This window comes from Carettochelys insculpta, chromosome 23 (assembly GCF_033958435.1).
Source record: "Carettochelys insculpta isolate YL-2023 chromosome 23, ASM3395843v1, whole genome shotgun sequence".
Classification (NCBI taxonomy): domain Eukaryota; kingdom Metazoa; phylum Chordata; order Testudines; family Carettochelyidae; genus Carettochelys; species Carettochelys insculpta.
The window spans coordinates 17,146,950-17,171,864 of NC_134159.1; the positions used below are offsets into that span (position 1 = coordinate 17,146,950).

Consider the following 24,915-nt stretch of genomic DNA (forward strand, 5'->3'; position numbering starts at 1 on the left):
TACAGCACTTCTGTGTCCATGACTGTTGCCTGATTGAATATTTCCAGTTCCATGTGCAATTGAGCAGTCAGTTCATAACACTGAAGTTCTACTGTAAATATAAGACACCCAAAATAGATTATCTGAATGCCTGTACATATCTCAGTACATCCGTTACCTTGCCCAGTGTAATTTCAACCGGTTCTTCTTCAGGCAGTGGGTCTGGTGGGCTTTGTGCATTTTCTGCCTCTAGATCTTCCTCAATGATTAATGCATCTTGACTGAGTTGTTCTAAAAGACAAACCAGATGTTAAGCCTGGGTCACTGACTCTGTATTAAAAGCACCTAAGCGCACATCACTTGAATTTTGTGGAGTAATGCGAAGGCTATATCTTCTCTCAGAACTTTTGAGGAGAGGGCTTATGGGGGGTCATGTCTAGAGCATTTCTCTGTTCAGTGAATGATCATGAGGGAAGAAGGGACAATTTAATTGTTAAAGATGTAATGGATGGCCAGGGTCATCCCTGAGGGAGCTGGGTCCAATCGCATGAAGGCCCCCATAGAGAACTTGAATTGAATTCTGTCTAATGGGGGTCCAACAGGGAGTTCAGAGAGAAGAATATTAGTGTGATACTTTCAGGAAGGCTCAGGTTGCAAGCAGGGTGCAGCGCTGCATTTTGTACTATTAGTGGATTCTTAACAACCTCAGATACAATGATGCATACTTTTGATTGATTGTTGCCCTGTGTATTGAAGGACTCTACAGTGCCTCTACTTCCATTCATATTACACCAAATAAAAGTAGCTACTTCTGGAGTGGGGACAGTAACCAACTGGTGACTGCATACTTCATGATACTTTGGGGGAAGGGTGTAATTTTGGCCAACTTGGTAAATCCATGAACAATACGTCATAAGATTTTTAAAGTGCATGGAGAACAGAGAAGACCTTAATGTTTAAGATCTTATCTGAAAGACAGCATACAGATATTGTAGGTTGTAGAGAGCACCATAACTGCAACAAAACAATCTAAGTGTTACTGAAACTTTTAGTTTCAAAACACAACATTCTTTTTTAATTAGAGAGTTCAATATGATTTTAACAGCATCTTTTGATCAGAATGGTAAAATTAGAATGACTAGGAACATTTAGGTTCTTCAGTATCTGTATTAATGCATGTAAGCTTTCTTCTCCTCACAAGCTTATAAAGCACAAAATAAAGATTAAATGACGAGAGCAAAAATGTCTGAGGAGGTTCATCTGTATGTCACTTTGTTCCTAAAATTACAGGTTGTAAAAATAAACATGTCATGTGGTTCTCTTGTGAAAGGTGGGCGTTTAGCTGACGAGACAAGAACAATGGTAACAATTCTGTAGTCTCTGCAGGAAAATCCAGTTGAATTTTTGCGTTTCAGTCTGAGGTTAGTAGTTGATGAGGAATGAGGTTATAGGGGCCAATCTCCATTGTTTTTGGTATATGCATTGATTCCACTGCATTATTTTTAGTCACTTTTGTGTCCTGTCCTGATGCTTTTGGGTTGGGATAGCATACAAACAAAAACATGTACTACTGGACCAGTCATTGTTTCATTTATTGAGCAAGTCTGCTATAGATCTTATTTCTTATCTTCTACATGAACCAATGATATTCTTAGGAAAATACTTAGCCTCAGCAATTGCAGAAGGTCAATTTTCTAAAATTCTCACCTGCATGGCTGCCTCTCAGGCTGGGTTCAGTCTTCTGGCTCTCAATCAGACATGCATGTTGGGTAACTTCTTCAGTGTGGACAGAAAAAACTCGTTCCTTATTTTCAGATATAGATGGTTCCATAAGACTGCTGCTTGGTTTCTCGTCAGAGGTGATGCCATGCAAAGCTGGACTAGCCTAATTATAGGAAGCAGTTTAAACCATAAAGCATATCAAGATGTAACCTAACTGCACCTAGCTCCACTTTCAACTGCCGCTTTTTGAAAGGAAGTAGACTTATCTAATTACACTGTGTATTGTGTGTGGAGAAAGTGTACTGTGTTCCATACAAAGTGTAGTGTATAAAAACTACAGATTTATTAGAGGTAGGATGCAATTATTGCTGCTCAGAAATGGAACCAATATAGTGAGCACAATTCAATCGAACATTGAGGCACTTTCTAGACTAGTCCCCAGCTTCGAAGGGGGCATGGTAATTAGGGTGTTGGGAGATTGCTAACGAAGTGTTATGGTGCATATGCAGCACTTCATTAGGGTAAATCTCAACCACGGCAACTTCCAAGTGTGCAACTTCGAAATGCCAGCTTACGTGTAGCTGCAGGTCAGCCATGGGTACTTCAAACTGCTCGTGCTACTTCTAAGCACCCGCGGCTACATGTAAGCTGGCATTTTGAAGTTTCACACTTTGAAGTTGCCGTGGGGGAGATTTACCCTAATGAAGTGCTGCATATGCACCACAGCACTTCATTAGTAATCTCCCAACACCCTAGTTGCCATGCCCCCTTCGAAGTTGGGAGCAAGTCTAAACACAGCCTGAGTAACTTGTTCAGGAAAGTGCCTCAGGAAAATTGCCATTGTTTATTGTTTCCTACAATGCACAAGTAAACAGGCGTGCTCTTCTTTAAGTGGCAAAGCTGAAAATTCAGCCTCAGATCAGAGTCAAGCATAGCTTAACATGTGTTTCAGTAGGACTTGTCTCCAGTGATATTGAACATTTGAAACAGGGCATCTGTTGTTGATGCATTAGCTTGAATACTTTTTTAAGTTTTTCTGGGTTTGCACAGTTAACTAGGAAATAGGGTAATACATCTTTGCTGTAGCTGGCAAATAAAGTGGATATGAAAGAGAATATAGACAAGGAGCTGTGAATTTAGAAGGTGTCATTTGTAAAGTCACTTTTCTAATATGAACAACATTCTTTGAAATGACAGAATTAGAATTGAAAACCACAGTGAAGAGTCAGCTCAGCAGTTTTACTGAGCATTGTGTTTGACAGTCCCTTTTATAACAGATCACTTTCTTTAAATTTAAACAAGATTCATTATGGAACACTTTGGAGCCCATTAAACTTTAATATATTAAAAGAAGTTAAACATTAAGTTGGTAAAATAATCTGATGAAATATCTTCAGATTGTCCCATTGATTTACTGTGGGACTTTTAAAAAGGTTACATTATAATAATTTTGTTTATCAAAACAGTTACAGGGCACAGTTTGATAGATGGTATGATTTTATAAAAACACACACCGAAGGAAGAACACAACCAGAGACACTGGAAATGCCACCCTGGAGTCAAGTCTTGAGCTCAGCTTTCATTTTTGTTAAATGCAAGCTTCTAGCTTTGTGGCTGCAAAAGAAAGCATTAAAATGTGGCCTGACCAGAAATGATCGGAAAACCCCAAATATATTATTTAGAAAATATTATTTTAAAAATAATTCCATGATGTTCTAGGGATCCGGACTCTATTTTGAATGACTGGTGTTTGCAATGTTACATAACTGTTTTTCAAATATAACTACTGGTTGGAGTGCCTAAGTCAGACTGGTGAAATGCACTTGACTCACCACTTCTTCAAGGAAAGACTTCTCTGTTGTTGTGCTCGTGCCATTGGCACCTGCTGATGTCTGAAGTTTGAATCTTGTTCCCAGAGCTCCACAGTTTGTCAGGATGATGGTCCGTGAAATTGTCTCCCCTACCACATGAGTGCCAAAGTCAATGAGCTCTTTATCTAGTGCCAGCTGTAAAGAGAAAAACCGTAATTACAGCTGTCCTAAATAGTAATGTCAATTAAATTAACATCTACCATTCTCTGCATAAGTCCTTATTACCTCTTCAAAGACAATGTCAAATAATGACACAAATTATGGGCACTTTTGTGTAGAAGCCAACACACCTAAAAAACAGTCTTATTAAAGTGAACAACTTTCTTTGCACTCCATTAAATGATACCGGAAACAGTTGGCCAGCTTCTGTGGTCAGTTACATTAGTACATAAACCTGTGGTAACTCCCCTGAAATAAAGGGGCTATTTTGTATTTATACATTGGTTTGCAGGGCAGAGTTTGGCCCCTTTATTTTTTATATATCACAATTAGGTGGCCTTATCTTGCTGGTGCTATGCTGAAAAAGAACAGAATCCAAAGTGTTGCATTGACTGCAGATCAATTTGTGGCACATTCTAGCTTGTTTGGTTTCTATAAGAGCTTTACCCCCATGGTGACACATTAGTAGAGGTGGAATTTTCATTGGCTTGTAGTTAAGTTCAGAGCAGAGGCATATGAAATAGTTTCAAGTATCAAGTGGCAGAGAGAAGGAGCTTTTCTTTTGCAAAGCTTGTTACTCTGCAGTCTGCTAGTAGACCATGGAAGGCAGAATTGCTACACATTTTTAGAGCGTACGGAATGCTGCTTCATATTATATACACTTCTGTTTGTAAAGTGTTAAAAATTTCTGTTGTTCAGAACTTTCCCGTCCCTCTCTCTTTCTTTAAAGCTTCCACTGATCTTTCCCACAGAAAGTATTTTTTTCAAAAAGGATCGAAAACAAATCCATTTTATAAATGGCAACCTTAAATGGAGAAAAGATGGAGGCAAGCTGCTTTGGTTGACAAGGAAAGTAGTTTCGTGAAATAGAGAATGTATAAAACTGTAATGGCCTGGAAAATCACTGAATACACAATAGCAGAGAACTGGCCATCTGCTCTTGCAAATCCATATGTACAACTCAGAGGCTTTATGGTCACTTAGATATTTCTTATGGGTTTGTTGTGCTGCTAAATTTCACATTTAGTGGCAAATAGATATTAGAGAAGCTGATTTATTAGGCAATTTATTTTCTGGCAATTTGCAGCCAAGTCAGAAATGTATTTCTGAACCAAGCACCAGGGTGCTATTTAATAACAGTATTCATGACCATGGTGACAACTCTGTGGGTGCTGCAGAAAGAAGCAGGACAGAGGCGGCGAATAGGAGAGTGATGGAGTGGGGGTAAGGCCTGAGCAGAGAGTGGGGCTGAGCACCCTTTCACAACTCATACAAACAGCATGTAGATTCATGGCTAGAGGAGCTCAACAAAATTTTTCTCATTTTGAGGGTTGACTTTTTTACCTTAGCTTGTGGGGAACAAATGAATGATTAGAACAAGCACCTTTTATTGAAGAAAAATGATGGACATCTATACTAATCTATATTCCATAACATTATGTTGTTCTTCATAATCTCTTCCACAACATTATGTATAAATTGATCAAAATACTGTAGAGGTCTGGATCCCCCAGATGATGGCAGGTTTTTCCTTCTGACAGTCTTTCAAATCCCTGGCTTGCTAGCTCTTCCAGTGTGGTGCAACATTCATCTTTATTATCTTTAGGCCTGAACCCAGTAAACCATTTAAGTACATACCCCACTTTATGCATCAAATAAGCCTCCTGAAGTCAAAATGACTCCAACTGTGTTTAAATTTAAGCACATGCGAGAGTGGTTTGATAGAGTGGGTACTTTCTGAATAAGAGACAGAATTTCCTTTCACAGTTTTCATTTTCTTATTTTCCCTCTTCTGTGCAATTTTTGCTGTGTTTTGCCATCTCTCTACAAATAATACTTCCTGTCTGCTGAGCTCTCAATGTATAATGCAGTAATGAAACTTAAACAATCCAAACCCATAAACTTTTCTGAATTTTAACAACAATGCTAAAAATTCTAAGCTGGAAAAAATAAAAAAACTTTCTTACTGAAATTTTTCAGCCAAAAATGCTGATTTGGCAACATGTAAACATGTTTACAAATTCACATTGTTTTTGCCTAATATTTTAAAAAACCTTTAAAACTTCCCCTCAAATCAAATCATTTTGTATTTATATTTTCAAAATGAAATATTTACAATTTATTGGTTCAAAATGAATTTTCATTTCATTTTATTTTTAAAACCAAACTTCAAAAATTATTTTATTAAAATGAAACATTTTTCAACATACAATGAATTTCATTGAAGGAGTACATTCACATCCTTCACATATCCCCAGTGTATGGGCCTGGATATATGTCTTCTCATACAAGAAGTTACTTTCACCACCAATAAAATAGGAAATACATTTTGTAAAGTTATGTTCAAAATCAGAAGGAAACACATAGGTGTTGGTTATGTGTACCACTCATTTATCTGTCCTTTTTGCATGTTAATTACAGGACCTAAATGATAGAGCAGGGATCTCAAACTCAATATATCTTTGGGCCAGTGCCAGTTCTCAAATTCTTCTAGTGAGCCAGTGAACACTCCCGTTTGGCAGGGCTCCAGAGGGAGAGAGTGGTCTCCATGCATCTTCCCCATGTATCTCCTAGCCCTGTTTGCCACCCCAAGATGATTTAAAAACCCCTATGGACCCCTGGCACCACCATCAGTAACACAACAGTGCTAGAGCAACTTCTGGCTGCCAGTTCTCTACTATTGCCAGCAAGTCCCTACGGCCCAGGGGAGGCATGTGCAAAGCCATCCTGTCCATAGGACCGTTGAGCAGCAGCCCCTGCCCCCAGACCTCACACTATGGTGGGTCACACAGTGGCCACCCAACCTTGGCTTGTAGGGAACAAAGGAATTATTACAACAAGCATCTTTTACTGAAGAAAAATGATAGACATCTGTACTAATCTAGGTTCCACAACATTATATGGATGGGATGGCCTGCCCATATGCACATTAGCTTTTGGCGCTCTGTGGGGAAGCAGAGATATGCAACAGCCTGCTCCACTTTGCTGCCATTTAACCAACGCACCTAGTGCTTGGATTGGGGGAAGGGTATGGACACACCCCAGGTCCACAGGGATTCATGTTCCAGCAGTCATCTGTGGGCCGGACTGCAGAACTATTTGGGTAGTGAGTTTGACACCCCTTTCATAAAGGCTTAACTGTAATTTTAATTCACTTTAACTCTCAGCACGAGTATCTTGTAAGCTCTTTAGGGGCAGAACATTTGTTCTGTGTTTGTACAGCCCTTAGTACAATGGGATCTGGGTATGTGACTAGGGCTCCTAGACATTTCTGTATTACACATGATTAACAAGTAGTAATAGAAGTAATAATAGTCCCACTGATTCCATGCATAACTCTCTGCAGATTTTGGGGTCTGAGGCCTTAAAAATAGCATTTCTTGTGTAACTTGAATATAATAATATAGCTACTAAACATAAATGTTTGACCTTGTTTATTCGTGTGCTTATGTAACTGCCCACAGGCACACTCAAACCTGGGACCTCTGGAGCTTAGTGCAGGTGCTTCTGTAGTTTGAGCTAAAAGCCAGCTGGTGCGCCACTTAGGCTGTAGATGATGCTCATTCTCTCTCTGTAAGTTAGGGCTTTTTTTCCTAGAGAAAAAGGTTGCAGAACTCAAGGCTCAAACCACTCCCTCATCTGCCTCAAGGCCAAATTCCGCCCCCAACAGCTTAACACTCCCAGGGGGGGCCCACATCATGCCCCCGGGGGACCCAAGCTACCCCCTGGTGGCTTAACCATCCGCTGGGGGGGGGCGGGGCTGAACTGCCAAGTTGCCACCTTCTGGCTTAACCACATCCCACAGGGGGCCCCAATCCACCCTGGTGGCTTTGCCCCCTCCAAGTGGGGCCCTTCCAGCCTCCGCACCCCCTCCCCTCCCACATAGCCCCAGCCCACGCCCAGACTTAACCCCCTGTCCCCGCAACAGCCCCAACCTGCATTCAGGCTTAATCCCCCACCCCCAATGGACCCAAAATCACTCCCCCAACCCCAGGATTCATTTACCAGCTTGAGCAGGAACTCCATTGCTGTTCTTTCCCAGCCAAGCCCTCCAGCAGCGCAACAGGGGCGGCTCCCAGCACCTTGCCAGGTTGAAAAACTAGCACTCAATGTAATTTTTTTAATAGCTGATCACTCCTGCCAGCCGTTAAACCAGTTAAATCAAGTGCTAGTCTTTCAGCACAGCAGGCAGGGCAGGCAGCCAGAAGAGTGAGGGGGAGAAGCCACTAATGGCTCCTTTAATGGCCACATGTGGCTCAAAGCTGCCCTGTCCAGCCATCTTCCAAAATGGTGCCACTGGGGAAAAAAGGTGGCAGAACACAATCCTGCTGCATTCTGCTGGAAAAAAAAGCCCTGGTGTAAGTGGTCTAGGTGCCATCACATGGGACAGTGAACCACACCAAGGTGCGTGGGTTACATTTACATCAAATTTTACATGCTATAAACAATTCTGTATGTAATGTATTGATACAAGTTGAACCTCTCTAGCCTGACACCCTTGGGACCTGACTGGTGCCAAAAGAGAATTTGCTGAACCATGATCAGTATTGTCTGGGACTGGTGGCTGTAAACCAACTTCATGGGACTGCGGGAAACTTGGCCACACACAGGATAAGTGATCGTGCAGCTAACTAAAATCATGCCAGATCACTGATGTTGCTGGAGAAAAGAGTGCAGGACCAGAAAGGTTCAATTTGTAGTAGCACTTCACTTTCATAGCTGAATCTGTTCACCAATGAATCATTATGGGAAGAGAGTACTTTAGACAGATAGAGGAATAAGAAAGTGAAAAGTGCTTCCATTTGTAAGTATTCTCAGTAATATTTATATTCATTTTGCTCTTACACTGGACTCTTTCTCTTCCAAAGCTTTTAAAGTTAAAAAATTACTTACAGCACATCTCTTGGTTGTACATATCAATGGAATGGAAAAAGAACCATTCTGAGCCAAAAAGGTCACTTTTCCTTCAAGAACTTTATTTATCTAAATAAAATATTTAAAAAAAATTAATGATGCATCATCAGATTAAACATTAAATCATTAGCCATTTAAAAAATTAGTAAGTCAACTCACATTACAGTAAAGAAAAATAAATGCATCCTTAAGGTTAGATATGATAATAAGTTTAGAGTGTGTAGTTGACTACCTAATTTATTTCAGGAAAGTAACAGGTAATATATTCCAGTTTGGAGCAGATTTCTGTCTGAAAATACATGCTACAGATATAATTAATGCTTGGTGTTTTATTAAAATACTACAGTAGAAAATGCCAGTGTGGTATGCAAGATACTTAAATCAGAGTATTATTTTTAGGATGCAATTATCTTTTTCCTAATAACAAACAAAATTGGAGTAGTGACACTGTTATCAAGTAGGGTAGGTGGATATCACTACTATTCACATCCTGTAACTACCTTATATTTGTTTTATAATTGCTGTATGAAGTGCACTTACCATTGGTTTAAATGTTACCATCATGTCACATGACATTCCAGCAGACATCTGGCCAGGTGGATCAAAGCTGTGCAGATCATAAATGTACAGCACTGAGTTAGATTTATATTTGAAAATTCTGACTCTCAAAATTCACAGGAAAATTACATATTTTTGGGTGAATTTATTGCATGAGTCAGTTAGTGACAGGTCAGTGGAAGTGTACTTTTATAGAGTTTTTAATGAGAAAGTCTTAAAGTGCTTTATAAAAACCATTGTTACAATTCCCATTTTACAGATGGTGGAACTAAAGCACGGACAGGTAAATATTTAGCCCAAGATCACTTGCAGTGCCAGTAGCAGTGGGGAGACGTGAACATATTTTTTACATAAAGATCTGATGAAATTGCATAAACATGTCCATTGTTATGGAGATCACACACTATAAATTTGTGCTCACTTTTTCTAAAATAAATAAACTTGGTTCTGAATACACTAAGCAGCTCTAACTGATTCATTTAAAATTATGTTGTTTCAGTGTGATAAATACATAGAAATCTGGAATGATTATTTTATGAAGCTTAAGGGTACATTTAAAATATAAAATCAACTTAGAAATACTGATGTAGAAAATGTAAAACAGAAGAGCTGCATCATATATTACATAATATTAAATGTCAGATTCAGCAGGACAGCTGACTTGCTCTTTTTACTACAAATATTTTACAAATAAATCTCTGACCAATTTCAGCATACAACAAAATACCTGTGACTTGGCATTTTTATTCTCTAACTTAGTGCTTTTAATTAGGTACCTTCTACATGTCTATTCTTCATAATCTGGCATGCAGCAGAAAACATGGTCCTTATATTTTAGAAAAAAATTATAGAAGTGTGTTTTTTCCAACTGTCATTTGCAATATTTGGATTCCAGGGTTTGGTTGGAAGTGGTGAACAGAGGGGAGAGAGTTGGGAAGGGGGTGGAGCCTGGACAGGGTGGAGGAGGGGCCTGAATAGAGCTTCACCAGCGGCCCGTGCTTCTTTACCATATTGCGTACATTCATTTGCACTGTATCTCCCTGCAACTCTGTACATGGCAGCTATGAAGTCCCTATGGAAAATGCCTACAGACAATTTGAGAAAGTGAGATTCTTTCAACCTGGGATTTCAAACCATCATATAGAACTTAATAGTGAATTAGATCCCTGCTATAGTACTATACACACTGGTCTCTGTTACATTCTAAAGGCTTTTAGAGTAATTTCTACGGAATCACATTGATTACATCCATATTGAGTTCGACAGCCCTCTTCAATACAGGTGGCTTTGGGGTAGGGAGAGGGGTTGATTTGGCTCTTACTGGATGCAGTGAGAAGACTCCCATTAACTTGTGTGGTGCAGGATTAAGCCCAGGATGACCCCACAGTTGCCATTTGTGTGTTGAGCTCCTTGGCAGTGCACTCTGTGGCATCATGTAGAAGGATGACTGAGGACTCTCAAGTGGTGGGTTAGAAGTCTGTGAGCTCCATGGATCTGCTGGCCCTCAGATCAGCACATGAGGGAGAAGCAGCTGTCTTAGACACTTTGACCTGTCAATGGCTAGAAGTAGCAGCAAGGGAGCACTCGGTACTGCCATGGGCTATGCGTGCATGCATACAAATGGTACACTTGGAACACAAGTTCCTGTTATAAATGGGTTTGTTTTGAACTTACTGACTGACTGATGACGCCCACATGCAGTGCAGTATGTTCATTACCCTGAGAACATGGTGGTGGTTTGGTGGAAATATCTCTATCACTGGTATTACTTTTAAAACATACAGTATATAACTACTGGCCTTATGAAAAAAAATTTCTAACAGTGCAAGAAAATTCAGGTGTGATTTTCAAAAGAAGGTGGGAATGAAGACAGCACTGATTTACTTGGTAGTTTCTAAATGACAAAAATTGGTTGGAATAATAAATTGTTAATTTATGGTTTTCTGCTTGAGATGAGGTGACAAAGCATCACACATATGTACAGATCTGATCTGTGCTGTACAAGCAATCATCATATTGTCTTACATAGTCTTATTGGCAAAAAGATACATAGATAAAATTTCTAGCTAACTACTTGGTAAATGTAAAGGGAAATAGTAAAATTTTGTTTTTGAAACCTAAATTAATTCATCAGACACATTTTTCCATGCAGTTTCACAAATACTGCATTAACTTATTTAGCTTACAGTACACTACCTGAAGCTTAATGTGGAATTGGAAGATTGTTTGACAAACTTATTATACCAAGATAAGGCTTGGGACTTGTAGCAAGTTGTAATTTTATTTTTCAATCACATATCAGTGATGCTGAATTAAATATGCAATTCAGAAGAAAAAAAATAACCAATCCTTTTCTAGAGCATCTAAAGGCATGTGAGAAAATGGCTTTCCTAATCCATAAAAAGTCTATTCATTTATTTTTAATTAAGAAGCATTAATAGTTAACATAATGAGTTCACATTTAAGATCTGTGTACAGCAGACGCCACACCTAGCACAAAGTTGGATCCTTATTCTGAAAAACACTTAAGCATGTTTAAAATTAAGCATTTGCTTACATGCTTTCTTGAACTGGGGTCAAATGTGCATCCATTTTTCTGTTAGGCTCTGACTAAATTGTTGAACATCCAACCTGTTCCCATTTGATAATTAATTGTATGTGACAATTTCTGAGATACTTTAAAAGCTTAAACTAGTCAGTAGTGTCAAAAGTTGTATTTCTAATGCTAAATGCGTTAAGTGAAATTAAAACAATGAAGGGCCATGAATGGTTGCACTGAGAAGGATGTTTGAAAGCAGGAGGTAATACTTAACAAGAACTTCTACAGAAGGTTGAATTCAGACCTTGGAGCTGTCAAGGAGACTGTCATCATCATCATCATCATCAATAACCATTGGTGTCTGTTGCCTCTCTCACTATTCCTTTCCATCGTTCCTTGTCCAGTGCAGAGCAGCTTAGGTTCTGTATACTATACATCTATCCATTCTCTGTCGGGGTCTGCCTCTCCTATTCAAACCATACATTATGCCAAATGCCAGGGTCTTGATTTTTCATTCCTTGTTCATTCCGCAAATATGCCCAAATAGTTGTAGCTTCCATTTTATAACCTTGTGCAGCAGGTTCTCTTTTGGCTGTATCTTTCTATATAATTCCTCACTGGCGACCTTCTGCATCCATCATATTCTCAGAATCTTTCTCAACACCTTTTGAACACCTATACGCTTCTTTTTGAATCTTTCATTATCACCCATGTCTCACACCCATACAACTTGCTGTTGAATACACGTTTTCAAGACACTCAGCTTCATTCCTAAGCTAATTGCTTTGCTTTTCCCGATCTTATCCATCTCCTTCAAACTCGCTCTTGCTTTCGCTATTCTAATCGCTATTTCCTTCTTGCAGTCTAGATCATACATTATGTTGCTCCCCAGATATGTGAACTTCTCTACATTTTCTAGTTCAATACCATACACGCTGATCTTCCTTCCTACTTCCTTATCTCCAAATACCATTGTTTTATCGATGTTCATAATCAGTCCGTACCGCTTCCCTTCTTTGTTTAGTACCTCCACTGTTCTCACTAGCTTCTTCTCATCTTCCTCAATGATAACTATATCATCCGGAAACCTCAAGCTGTTAATTCTTTTCCTGTGCACAGATGTCCCTTCTATCTCTTCCTTGATCTTGTCCATCGCTCTCTCCAGATGCGTCATGAAGATACTTGGTAATATTGGATCTTCTTGTCTCATACCTCTACTTGTTTTAAACCAACTTCCGAACTCCCCGCATGTTCTCACCGCTGCCTCCACATTGTCACTTATGTCCTTCAGCAACCGTATCAGTCTGCTATCCACTCTCTACAGCTCCAACTCTGCCCAAGTCACTTTCTGATCTATACTGTACAATGCCTTTTGAAAATCAATGAAGCAACTGTATACATTCTTGTTCTTTCATCGAGCTTTCTCTGCTATCAGTCTTAGTGCCAATATCTGCTTTATGGTATTTCTACTTGTTCTGAATTCCGCTTGCTCCTCTGCTGTATGTTCTTCTATCTGCGATTGTAGTCTCTCAGTCAGTATCATCATCAGCACCTTGCCTACATGACTTGTTAGGGCAATCATTCTGTAGTTCCAGCAGACCAGTGTACGTCCTTTCTTGTGTATGATCACTAGCACGGATCTTGTTCATTCCTTAGGTGCCTTCCCTTCTTTCCATGCTATATTACATAGTCACTGTATTTCCTGAATCATGCTTTCTCTGCCGTATTTGATCATCTCTTCCATGATCTTAATTGTACCATGTTCGTATTCCAGTACATTATTGTAAGGACTAAGAATGGGTTAAGGTAAGGTGGGAGATCATTTGTTAAGCACCATGGCTTATCTTATTGAGGTGGCTAGACATTCAAAGCACATCCTATTACTACAAAGTGTCAAAGGGCAGTGAGCTGTAAAATAGAATCTCTCGAGTATGAAATCAGTTACAGCAGTAACATGACTTGTTCGTTCCAGTGGGCAATATATTGTGTCACTTCACTAGAGTACAACAGAAACATCAACGTCAAAATCTGTTTCCTCAGGTTAGTCTGACGAGTTGGCAACTTTTTACTTTACTCATACACAAATGAAGTGAGTTAGCAAAACAAAGCAAGCATCTTAAAGACAAAGAACTTTATTTATTAGGTAATGAGCTTTCCTGAGAAAGACCCACTTCTTCAGATTCTGGAGCAGAACCTCAATGTGTTCCAACTGGACAAAATATTTTGCATCCTAGCTCTTCCGTCTATGTAGATTGCAATATCTCTTGGTGGTTCAATGGCAATTAGTCTGTGGAGCCCGTGCATCACTTCTGGTGGGGTTTTCAGTGTGCCAAAGGCAAGTTAATACTTTCAGCTGCAAGGTACTGAGCAGTTGGGCCCTCTTCCAACAAAACAGTTAGGTACATGCAGTTAACTTCAACCAGGGATGACAGGAGGCGGGGGCAAGAGGCCACTGGTCATGTGACCACTACCAAGCCCATGGAAGGGACAGGACAATCCCACCATGCCCCCTCCTGCCCTGCTGTGCCCTGCCCTGCCATACACTGCCTGTCTGATGTGGCCCAGGGGACTAGCAGGGCTGTGGGGGATCAGCGCTGGCAGCAGGATTCAGGTTTTGATGCACTCACCGGCAGCAACTGGGGAAGTGGAGTAACACACCCCCAGCTTGTTTCACTTCCTGCCAATGAGTTATGGGTCAGTCCTGAGCAACACAGCCAGAAGAGTACAGCAAGCTGTGACCTGTTGCTCTGCTTCTCCCACTGCTGCTTGTGAGTGTGTGTGGGGTTGGGGTTGGCTTCCTGCTGCAGGTGCCAGGTCCTCCAAACTGGATGCCCAGGGACTCTGGCAGATAGCAGGCCTCTTGCCCCCTCCTGCTAGTGATGTTTGGGGGTGCATATACCCCCTCGTTCTCCCCAGACATCATTCCCGACTTCAACATTAAGCTCACACGTTAGTGCTTTGTAGGATAGAACCCTAACTTCTCTGGTATTTATTAGCCCAAGAACCACTGATTTTGGAGAGTCAGTGTGGTGAATAGAACAGCAGTTCATTCACTCATACTCCCTCTTGTGTGATTGCACCCTCTAAAATGCCACAGTGGTATTACTGACGTGGTAGTCACATGAGAGGTCTACAGGTTGGGAAAGGTGAGAATATGCAGTATAGAATTATGTGATTTATGGGCACTACTTCTGGCCAACCTTGCTGAGTCATCCAAATGAAGTGATGACTCATAGACTTTAAGGTCAAAAGGGACCATACTGTGATAATCTAAGCACATTTAAACCTGCAAGTGACCTGTGCCCCATGCTGTAGAGTCGGTGGGTCCTGGTAATTTGAATGTCTTGGGTACAGTGATTTTATATAAGATAATATGGCCATGTCTACACTGCCCCTCCCTTTGGAAGGGCATGTAAATACGGTGGTTTGAAAATGCTAATGAGGCACTAATATGAATATTCAGTGCCTCATTTGCATAATGGCAACCACTTGCTGCATCAAAAGTGCTGCTTTCAAAATGCAAACTAGCCATGTGGAAGGGGTTCATTTGAAAGGAAGCCCCATTTACAAAAGCACCCTTCTTCACAAAACAAATTGAAAATGGGGCTTCCTTTTGAAGGAACCCCATTTACATGGCTAGTTTGCATTTAGAAAGCAGCACTTTTGACACGGTGAGAGGCTGCCATTATGCAAATGAAGTGCTGAATATTCATATCAGTGCTTCATTAGCATTTTCCATCAGCTATATTTCCATACCCCTTCTGAAAGGGAGGGGTAGTGTTGATGCAGTCATATTTCTGTAAAAAGGGTTAACAGGCAACTCATCTTGCCAAAGAGCACAGGCCAAGGTTTACAGAAATACATGCTTGAAGTGCAGCTCCAAATGTTGTGCCCCAGGCATGTAAATGAATGGCACTCAGAGCTATTGCAAACCAGGCCTCTCATTTAAGTGCTTACATTTGGATTTAGATGCCTAATTTTAGGCCTCTGTTGCTTTCAGAGATGGCAAGTCTTCTGGTAGTGTATAAAATCCCATTAGCACATTTTTAAAGCACAAGGACAGAGGGTTCACATGAGGGATCTAATGACCTTGATGTTGTGCTTTCATACTGTACATGCCAAAAGTGAGAGATGGGGAAAGGAAGAAGGAATAGCTAAGGGAGATGAGATTTGTTTTGGAAGGCAATTTTTTACAGCTCTGTTTAACTAAACTGACTCCACTGAGAATAAAATATAATGCAGTAATACAAGACTGACTGTAAATTTAGCAGACTGTTCTGATTTTAATAAATCATCCTCTCAGATTTTGAGCCTGTTTACTTACTGAATACTGATGAAGTCCTTGAGATGCTCACTGACTCCCACCAGCTTGCAGAAGTTCACACTGTAGGATGCATTTATCAAAATGATCTTCTTTTTGTATATTCTCCCAACATCAAAATCCTAGAAATAGCACACAAATTAAATCACACCTCCATGTGGCTGGTAGCATTTTCACATGTGATAATGATATTCTTTTTAAAAAGTGTAGTGCAGTAGCAACCAAAGATCCCTATCAGAATCATGGCTAAGTGCTATACAAAAAGAGTCAGGAAGCTTCCGTACCCCAAACAATCTAAGACAAGACACACAAGTTGGTAACTATCAGCAAAAAGAAGTGGGAGCTAGTAATGGGATCATATGGTAATGTTAGCCAGCTTTGTACACAACTTGATGGTTCTAAGCCATTTTATTTGTTGCTTAGAGTGTTATTACATTAAAGTTCCCTTCAGGTTCCAGCCTTCCAACCACAGGACTGAAAACCAGGAACTCCAAGTCAATTTTGAAGTCAGTTCATTACACCAGAGCCTACACTATGGCTCCAGGTGTTTGTTTTTTTTAATTTTTTTTAAACTAGTTAGGATTTAGAGGAAACTTTTCCAGTACATACCATTGCCCCCTATACACAGCTCTAAGCACCCTAGTTCTAGAGGTGGGATGCAGCAGCTTCAGTTCTCATTGAATGGAATTGTGAAAATTACAAATAGTAGTCAATGTTAGGTATTATTTATTGCCTTTCAGCATTGTATTTAATAAGTGCATTGTCATCAATTAATTACATATTGTTAACATGGAATGACCCACCAGTGGATTAATACTGATTTGCAAAGTGTTTACAAATATGAATACCATCTGTTATACATCATCTTACTTACAGGTGCAGCTAGGATAGTAATAATTCACTAATTCATCCGAACTCCTAAGAAGGGTGCTCCCACTAACAATTAGTGTGCCACAATCACAGTGCAGAGAAATAGGAATGATTTTGCAAGTAAAAGGAGGTAACAGTGGGAAAGGTGAATCTAGAAAAGAATTAACAGTGATCTACTGATCTTTTAAAACCTGGAAATACTGTTAAATCTAACCTATTATCTAATGGTTAGGTTTTTAAAAGAGCTCAACACCCACAATTAGAATAAGATTTTCCAAAAAGCTCAGCTTCATTTAGGTTTATGAAATGACTGGATTTCAGAGGTAATGGGAACTTCACACCAACCATATTTTTGAATGAGCTTAAAATGTATAAAATTACTGTATTGAAATTCAAGCCACAACAGAAAAAGGTGCAAGAAGATTTCCTCTGTTTCTCATCTACTTATAACTCTGTCATCATCTATTTTCTTCCATATAAAAAAAGCAGGAAGTGATCCAAAAAGTGGAGTGTTTGCCAAGGGATAGGGCACATGCAGGCAGTGCTTTCAATGTTGTTAATGACATACATTAAAATTTATAAAGGTTTCTTAGATCTTACAAGAACCATAACTTCAGGTTGATATTTTAAGAGAGTAGTGTTTCTGCTTGGATACAGCCACCTTACTTTTCTAGCATGTTCACTGTTTTTCTTGGGTATGTTTGTAAGAGTGTAAGGGGACACAGGGGTGTCGAACTGTCCAACATGGCAGAGTGCTATCTAAAATTTCAGAAATTCGCTGCTGAACAACCACAGTTCAAAGCCTAATAAGGGGTATCAGAGTCTTTAAGTTAAACATATTTAGTTCTCTAAAGATGGAGGAGGGCAGCATTGCACTGACTGGACAAAATAAAATAGCCATAACAGCAGGAAACAGTAAAAGTTTGGCACCAGTGTTCCCTGTAAGCTGAGTGCTTGGGTGGCCACCCAGGAGAGATTCAGATGCCACCCAGCTGATTAGCAGAGCATCCACAGGTGGAAGCATGACAGTGCACATCTGCACAAGCCTCTTGTGCACATAACAAAATTAGTTCTGCACATAGATGGAAAAATTAGAACATTGATTGGAACATGCTCTACAACATCATCAGGCATAAAAATATCAAATAAAGAGGTTCACTAAGGCGTTAACATCCTGAAGCAAGAATCCTACATATATGGTATCTCTGGAGGAGAAGTATCTCCATTTTGCAGAGAAAGAAACGGAAGCAGTAAGGAAGTGATTTGCCCAAAATCAATAGGAAGCGTGAAGAAGAGGTGGGACTAGAATCAGCTGTGTGCTTTTCCTACTACAGGTTGAACATCTCTAGTCCAGCACTCTCTTGCCCAGCAACAGCTGTGGTCTGGCATGATGGCTCAGTGGTTTGAGCATTGGCCTTGTAAAGCCAGGTTTGTGAGGTCAATCCTTGAAGAGGCCATTTAGGGGTCTGGAGCAAATAGATTAAAACAAATCCATCAAGGATGGTGCCTGGTCCTGCTGAGAGGTCCCTTCCCACTCTGTGAGATATGCATGATTTTAGTTAGCCAGAGGTCCACTTACCATGGGTGTCGTCAAGTTTCCCATGCTCTCATAAAGTTGGTTTACAGCCCCCAGTCCTGGCTGTCAGTGTTCTGTGCTGTCATTTAGCTGTAATTTACCCCTAAATGTCTTCTAAGAGCCCAGTAAGGAGTGGAAGGGTTGGTAATGCTGCTAGACAATATTGGTTCTGAATGAGACACTGGTATATACAAACAGTAAATACACAAAGCCAGAATGCAAAATGTGTACCAACCTTGAAGTGAATGAGACTTGGTTTGCTATAAAAAGGACAGCCCTTAAATTCATGACCAGACACAACTTGTTTGCGAATAATTCTACTTCGGAGTTTCTCCAAGTTTTCAGTGAAAATCTTTCTTTCCATTTTACTTGCACCTACTGGCCTTTGATCTGTTTCATCCTTGACTATCTAATAATTAAAGCCAATAAAAAGATAATTTATTAATAAGAAACTGCAGTTCACAGATTTTTTTTGTACACTCCTCTATTCCATTGTATTTTCAGAACAGAATCCTAATACTGAGCTTACAACTTGGTGCCTTACATCTGTTCCAACTAACATAATTATTAGCAGGCATCAACTGGCAGGCTGGGGGTTTAACTGGTTGATTTTATGCACAAATGCAGCATGTAGACAAACAAGTTGTTATAGGCTCATCTGAAGCCTGTTGAAAATCAGGCTCAACATGTTCTATAGACAATAAAAAGAGAAAGTGATACTGTAGATTAACCAAACATATTTACCAGATCTGCTTTCAGGTGCCTACATGGCATTTACACACAGATGGGTAAACTTCTCACAAAGTAGAATTTGGCCCTTTCAAGAAAAGCTGATGAAGCTATCATTTTAAAAAAGTACTATAGGCTCTGTTTTTCAAAAGTGGAATAACTTCGTCCTGCACAGTTCTGAACATACGTGTAATTCTGGAATACTGCATAACAAGGAACTGTGTGGATGGGCCATTTCTCACTAATTCCCAATAATTTAGGTTTTTATCTTTGTACATTTAAAGAGATGAGAGGAACAGTGGAATTCAAGTACTGAAAAGTGATGTCTGAGAGGTAAAGAGGCAGTGAACTGAACAGATAGGAAATATTGAATTAGATATTTAAGTATTCATCCCTCTCATTTTAAGCTTTCTTTCTGATTACTAGCATTCTTTCAAAAGTTCCATCTTCATAATGATAATCATTACTGGATAATCTCCTGAGAAGGAATTTTCTGTGTTAGTTCTGATCCTCTCTACCCTTGTTTCCATTCCAAACTGAGTTAACACCACAAATGGCAGTTTGTTGCTGGTTACCAAACTATAGCCTGCAGTTTAAGCAAGTGGAAAATGGCCAGAAAATAATGCAATTAATAATCAAAACACTTCGGTATCATGATAAAGAATCATATCAGTTCTATTATTGACTCATTGTAGGAACTAGAAGCTGAAGGGTAAGTTCTGTCTATCATTTTATGCAAATCAAAAAGACAGAAATTGTGTCTTCAGGGTTTCAGCCAGCTGAAAAGGCATCAGACATTTTGTCTTTCACGTAAACATCAGTAATGGAAAGAAACCTCCCACTGGGCTTAGGTGAATGCTGTATAAAAGTTTCCTTTGATCAGTTTTAAATGCGCTGCCTTTCTCTTTCATTGAATGTCCCCAGGCTATTACATAACACACAAGAATGAACTCAAGCAGCTGACTTCCCTTCACGTGCCCTTTATATTTTAGATACATCTTTTATACCCCCCATATATGGCTCCTCTCTAAAGAGTCCCAGTCTTTTGAACTACTCTGCCTCTTCTTTCCATGACTTTAAACACCTATTCCTGCTAGATCTTTCAGTCACCAAAACAAGTTGCAAGAATGCATTTTGGAGCAGGGAAGAGAAGGAGAGGAGGATGAAATATGGATGTGAGAGAGCATCTGTGCCAGTTGCTTATTGATAAAAGTCTGTATGTACATGTGCTTAATGTGTTAACACTCCTGACAGCCTATGCTCCATGTTCACCCCTTTCATCAGACTATTATGCATTCCATAAAAAGTAGGATTAAGGTATCATTTGAAAACCCATAATTTACTGATCACTGCTAACTTGGTAAAATGTGTGGCAACATACTGCATAAAGCTATAGGATTTTATTCGGAGATGACCAGTGTGAAAGTAGCACTTTCAGGCTGCACCGCTGTGAGGGACGGGAGGACTGCTCCCATACTCATTGGAAGCATCATGACTTTCACGGTGAGTTGGGGGGATGATGCAGGAGTGCATGTGTTTTGTCATATGATATTACTAAAGACATATTTTGAGTCTGAGGAAGAGTCACAAACAGGTTCCCCAGGCAAAGAGTTAGCCCACGCCTCGCATGTACAAAATCAAATAGACGACCACCTGGTTAAGTGGCCATTCTTTGGCAGAAAGGAGAATGTGTTCAAAATCTACATCTTTACAAAAGAAACAGCTGGAGGTTCCTGTCCCAACAAACATTTGTCTCCTGAACCACAGTTGGTGATGATTCTGAAAGACAGGAAAGGACTGTAAGAAGAGAAAGGAGGTGCCCCAAAGTATTCTTCCCTTCTCTCTACCCAGGGCTTTCCCAATACTTCAATAACAAAGAAAGCAGCTTTGGACTGGGTGGGAGAGATCACAAATGAAAGAATTCAGACAGTGAGACTGTTAGAACATTTGGCAAGGGAGGCCTTTGCTTTGAATTCACCTCGCTTATTAAGTTAGCTATAGCTGTGCTTTATTCTTTATTTACTTTTAACCAATAATGACTTTTATGCCTCATTATTTATAATCTACTTAAAATCTCTCTTTCTGCAGTTAATAGACTAATTGTATTGCTTTATCTATACCACTGTGGTTGGATTGAAGTATTTGGGAATCTGTATGTGGGATAATAGGATTGTGCATCTCATTTTCTACTAATAAAATGATAAACTTTGTGTGAACTTTCATGGTCCAGAAGAAGGCTGGATAGTACAAAACACACATTTTTGGGGGAAAGTTTGGGACTGGAAATTTGCTGATGATGCTCTGCAATGTAATTCAAGGTTAGTTGGCCATAGCAGCCTTGCAATAAATCTAAGAGTAATTTACATGCTGGAGGCTGTGTGAGCAGATCAAGAGTGATTGACCTCATAGCCATGCAGTATAAAGGCATGCCAGGTTGGAGATCTGAGGGGAGGAGATCTGTTCATTGGTCCAGACCAAGGGTGGGCAAAATATAGCCCATGGGCTAGATATGGGCCACCAAACATTCAGATCCAGTTCACTATCCTCTGGGCCACTAATGTCCCATGGCCCAGTGGGACACTCAGCAGGCACCCTGGTCACCATACTCCCACAGGCCGCTAAAAGCAACTGGCTGCTGAGGCCATCGTGTGTGTCTCTGTGTGGCACAGAGCTCTTGAGGGCAGAGGGATCTCTGTGCACTACCCCTGTCCCCAGCACAATCCTCGCAGCTCCCACTGGCCAGAAACTGGCTAGTAGGAGCCATTTGGGCCATGCTTGTGCATGCATGAAGCCCCATCTCCTTCCATGGTGCACAATACACAGAGATGCACATGCTGGCCCTAGTAGCCAGGTGCTTTGAGTGGTGCGGGGCGGGGGTGCAGCAAGCAGGGAGCCTGCCTGAGGGTCCTACTGGGCTTTTGGCTAGGAGCTGCCTAGGGTAAGTGCCTCCCAGGCAGAGTCTACACCTGGCACTCTCACCCCTCCTGCACCCCAACTCCCTGCTCCATGTCACAACCCCTTCTTCACCCAAACTCCCTTTCAAGCCCCACATTCCCTTCTGCACCCCAATCCCCCCACCAAGATCCTTTCTGCACCTCCATCCTCGATCCCACACCCCCTCCATTAATATAATATAAAAGTGCATCCCTTCACCACTTAAGCATATTCTTGGAGACACCCCCCCCCCAATCAAAAATTATTGCCCACCCTGGTCCAGACTATACCCCTGGAAATATCACACTACTGTATACATATTTTATACACTGAAAAATAAATAAATAAATCTAAATATGAGTAGGAGGGAGCCAGAAACACAGCTGCTTACTAGCCAAAAAGCAACAAAATCTTGACAGCTGCACACTGCCTCTCCATCTCTGGGTTTAAGACAGTATAAACTTTAAAGAGTGGAAGAGAGATTCTGGGTTATCAGCACCTGTAAGTGAAAAATCTCTTTGGCACTGCAAAAAGGTTAGACACTCAGAAAAAAGAAGGGCAAATCCAGAAGGCCTTACACAACCCTCAGCCTCCCAAAAGATCTTCACTAGTGTCAAGGAGACAGGGACAGACATAGCGCAATCCTAACTCTCTGTCCCAAATACGGGACAGGGAGATATGGGGGGAAGGGGTGGGTCTTCCTGGCTCTGTCAAGCCCTGGGGAGCCAGGAGGGCGGCGGTGGCAGCCACTGGTGCAGCCTGGGGAAGCGGCAGCCGCTGGCCCGCCCCAGGAAAGAGGCAGCCACCGGCCCTCCCCAGGAGCCCTGGGGAAGCAGCAGGGACGCAGCAGCCACCCACGTTCCCCCGCTTCCCTGAGGGTCAGGGAAGTGACTTCCTCTAGCAGCTGCACCTGTGCAGTTGCTGTTGGAAAAGGTCGGAGGGGAGAGGACCCAAATATGGGACAATGAGTTCCTTTTAAAAAATAAGTTGGGGCACCTTTTTGGCATCCCAAATATGGGACCATGCTGCCTAATATGGGACAGATGGTCACTTACTACACACACCACCAGCCACTACATTAGTATGTATCTGAAGTGGTTCCATTGGCTTCAAGAGTGATTCCTCTTGTTAAGCATAGCTATTTCATGGGGTAAGTCTGTACTTCTTTCCAGGATGACTGAATACTGTGTTTAATTGGTCACATTATAGATGATATAGCATATATACAGAACTTAGTGTCAATAATGCATTATTTTATATTTCATGATGCTTGTTAGCCAAGGCTTTCAAAGTACCATAGAAACAATTATCTCAGTAGAGAGAAGAAGGGGATTTTTAACAGTAAACTAGTCAGTGGGAGTTACTCCAGGTTTACACTGATGTGATTAAGAGCAAAACCTGAGTATGAAGAGCAGGATTGGCTTAATGGAAATATGAGGGAAACATGTACTCTTGCCACTGAATGACAAACTGCTTCAGCCCTTTTACACTGGCCTGTGTTATCTCCATGTTGTTTACTTAAATACTGACTAGCATTATAAAGAGATAAACATCCATCAACCAATTAAACAAGGTAAAGATTTAACCAGAATTGCAGATGCAAAAGATTTATTCATCTACAGAAATTCACACGCACTGCAAAATATTGGGTCTTTCCAGGCAACGTATTGTGATAGGACTGAACTTTGAAGCTGAACTAAGCTTACCAGACTGAGGCTAGATCTGTAGTAGGGAAATAAGTCATTTTTCGGTATGCAATTCTAGCTACGGCATTTGCGTAGCTAGAATCAACGTATCGGAAATCGACTTACCTGTCTGTCCTGATTAAGGGTATGTCTATATTTCTAGGCAGATCGACCCGGTCATGGGCCTTCTTCCAGAGTTAGATTTTGCGGGTCTGGTAAAGACATGCAAAATCAATCTCTCCGGGGTTGGTAGTCAACATCTGTACTCCATGCTATTGCATGGAGTAAGGGAGATAGATGGGAGAAACACTCCTGTCCCTTAGTTAGGACAGTCAGGTAAGTTAATCTCCAATACGTCGATCTAGCTAAGCAAATGCCATAACTAAAACTGCATATCTGAAATGGATTTATTTCCCTAGTATAGACTAGCCTGAGGAAAGTCAACAGGAGCATTTCTCCCATCAACCTCCCTTACTCCACATGATAGCGTGAAGTAGTGGGGTCAACTACTGACCCCAGAGAGATTGATTTTGTCCTTCTTTACTGGATGCGCAAAATTGGACCCCCTAACTGGTTCGATCTTCCTAGAAATATAGCCTTACCCTAAGGGTGCAGACCAGCTCATCTGAATCACTCTGAGCCAATTTCATCCCTGGTGTGCAGCTCTCTTGACTTCACCTAACAAAGACTTCTGGGGCCATAAATAACTGAGCAAAGGTATTTGTAAACAATATTTTCTTAAGAAAAGAAAGTCAGAGTTATGGGAGGAGTCTGTGACTGGAATCTTGTTATCCCTGTTTGGCTTCTTTCTTTGCTACTTTCCTTCAACTGGAACTCAGGCTCCCAACTTCTGTATGAAGATATTCCAACCTGCCACTTGTTATCTACTTCGCACTTGGACAACACTGTGTTCTGACTATTGTATACAGCAGTGCTACCTTTTCTGAACTTCCTGAGTGACTGCTCAAGAAGGTCAACCAACTTGATAACCGTCTCAGCTTTGATGCACATTTTTTTTGCCATTCTTTTTCAATATATTTTTACTGATGGTGCACTTT

General features: G+C 40.7%; 1 protein-coding gene across 1 annotated transcript in view; it reads right to left on the minus strand.

The window, feature by feature from the left end:
• CFAP74 (cilia and flagella associated protein 74) overlaps positions 1-24,915 on the minus strand; it is a 96,078-nt gene that overhangs the window by 35,263 nt on the left and 35,900 nt on the right. Inside the window, exons 11-17 of the mRNA XM_074975592.1 lie at positions 18,745-18,918; positions 16,067-16,185; positions 9,186-9,252; positions 8,625-8,714; positions 3,534-3,707; positions 1,687-1,864; positions 158-270 (exon numbers count right to left, since the gene is read on the minus strand). Of these exons, the coding sequence (XP_074831693.1) occupies positions 158-270; positions 1,687-1,864; positions 3,534-3,707; positions 8,625-8,714; positions 9,186-9,252; positions 16,067-16,185; positions 18,745-18,918 (915 nt within the window). The remainder of the gene's footprint in view (positions 1-157; positions 271-1,686; positions 1,865-3,533; positions 3,708-8,624; positions 8,715-9,185; positions 9,253-16,066; positions 16,186-18,744; positions 18,919-24,915) is intronic.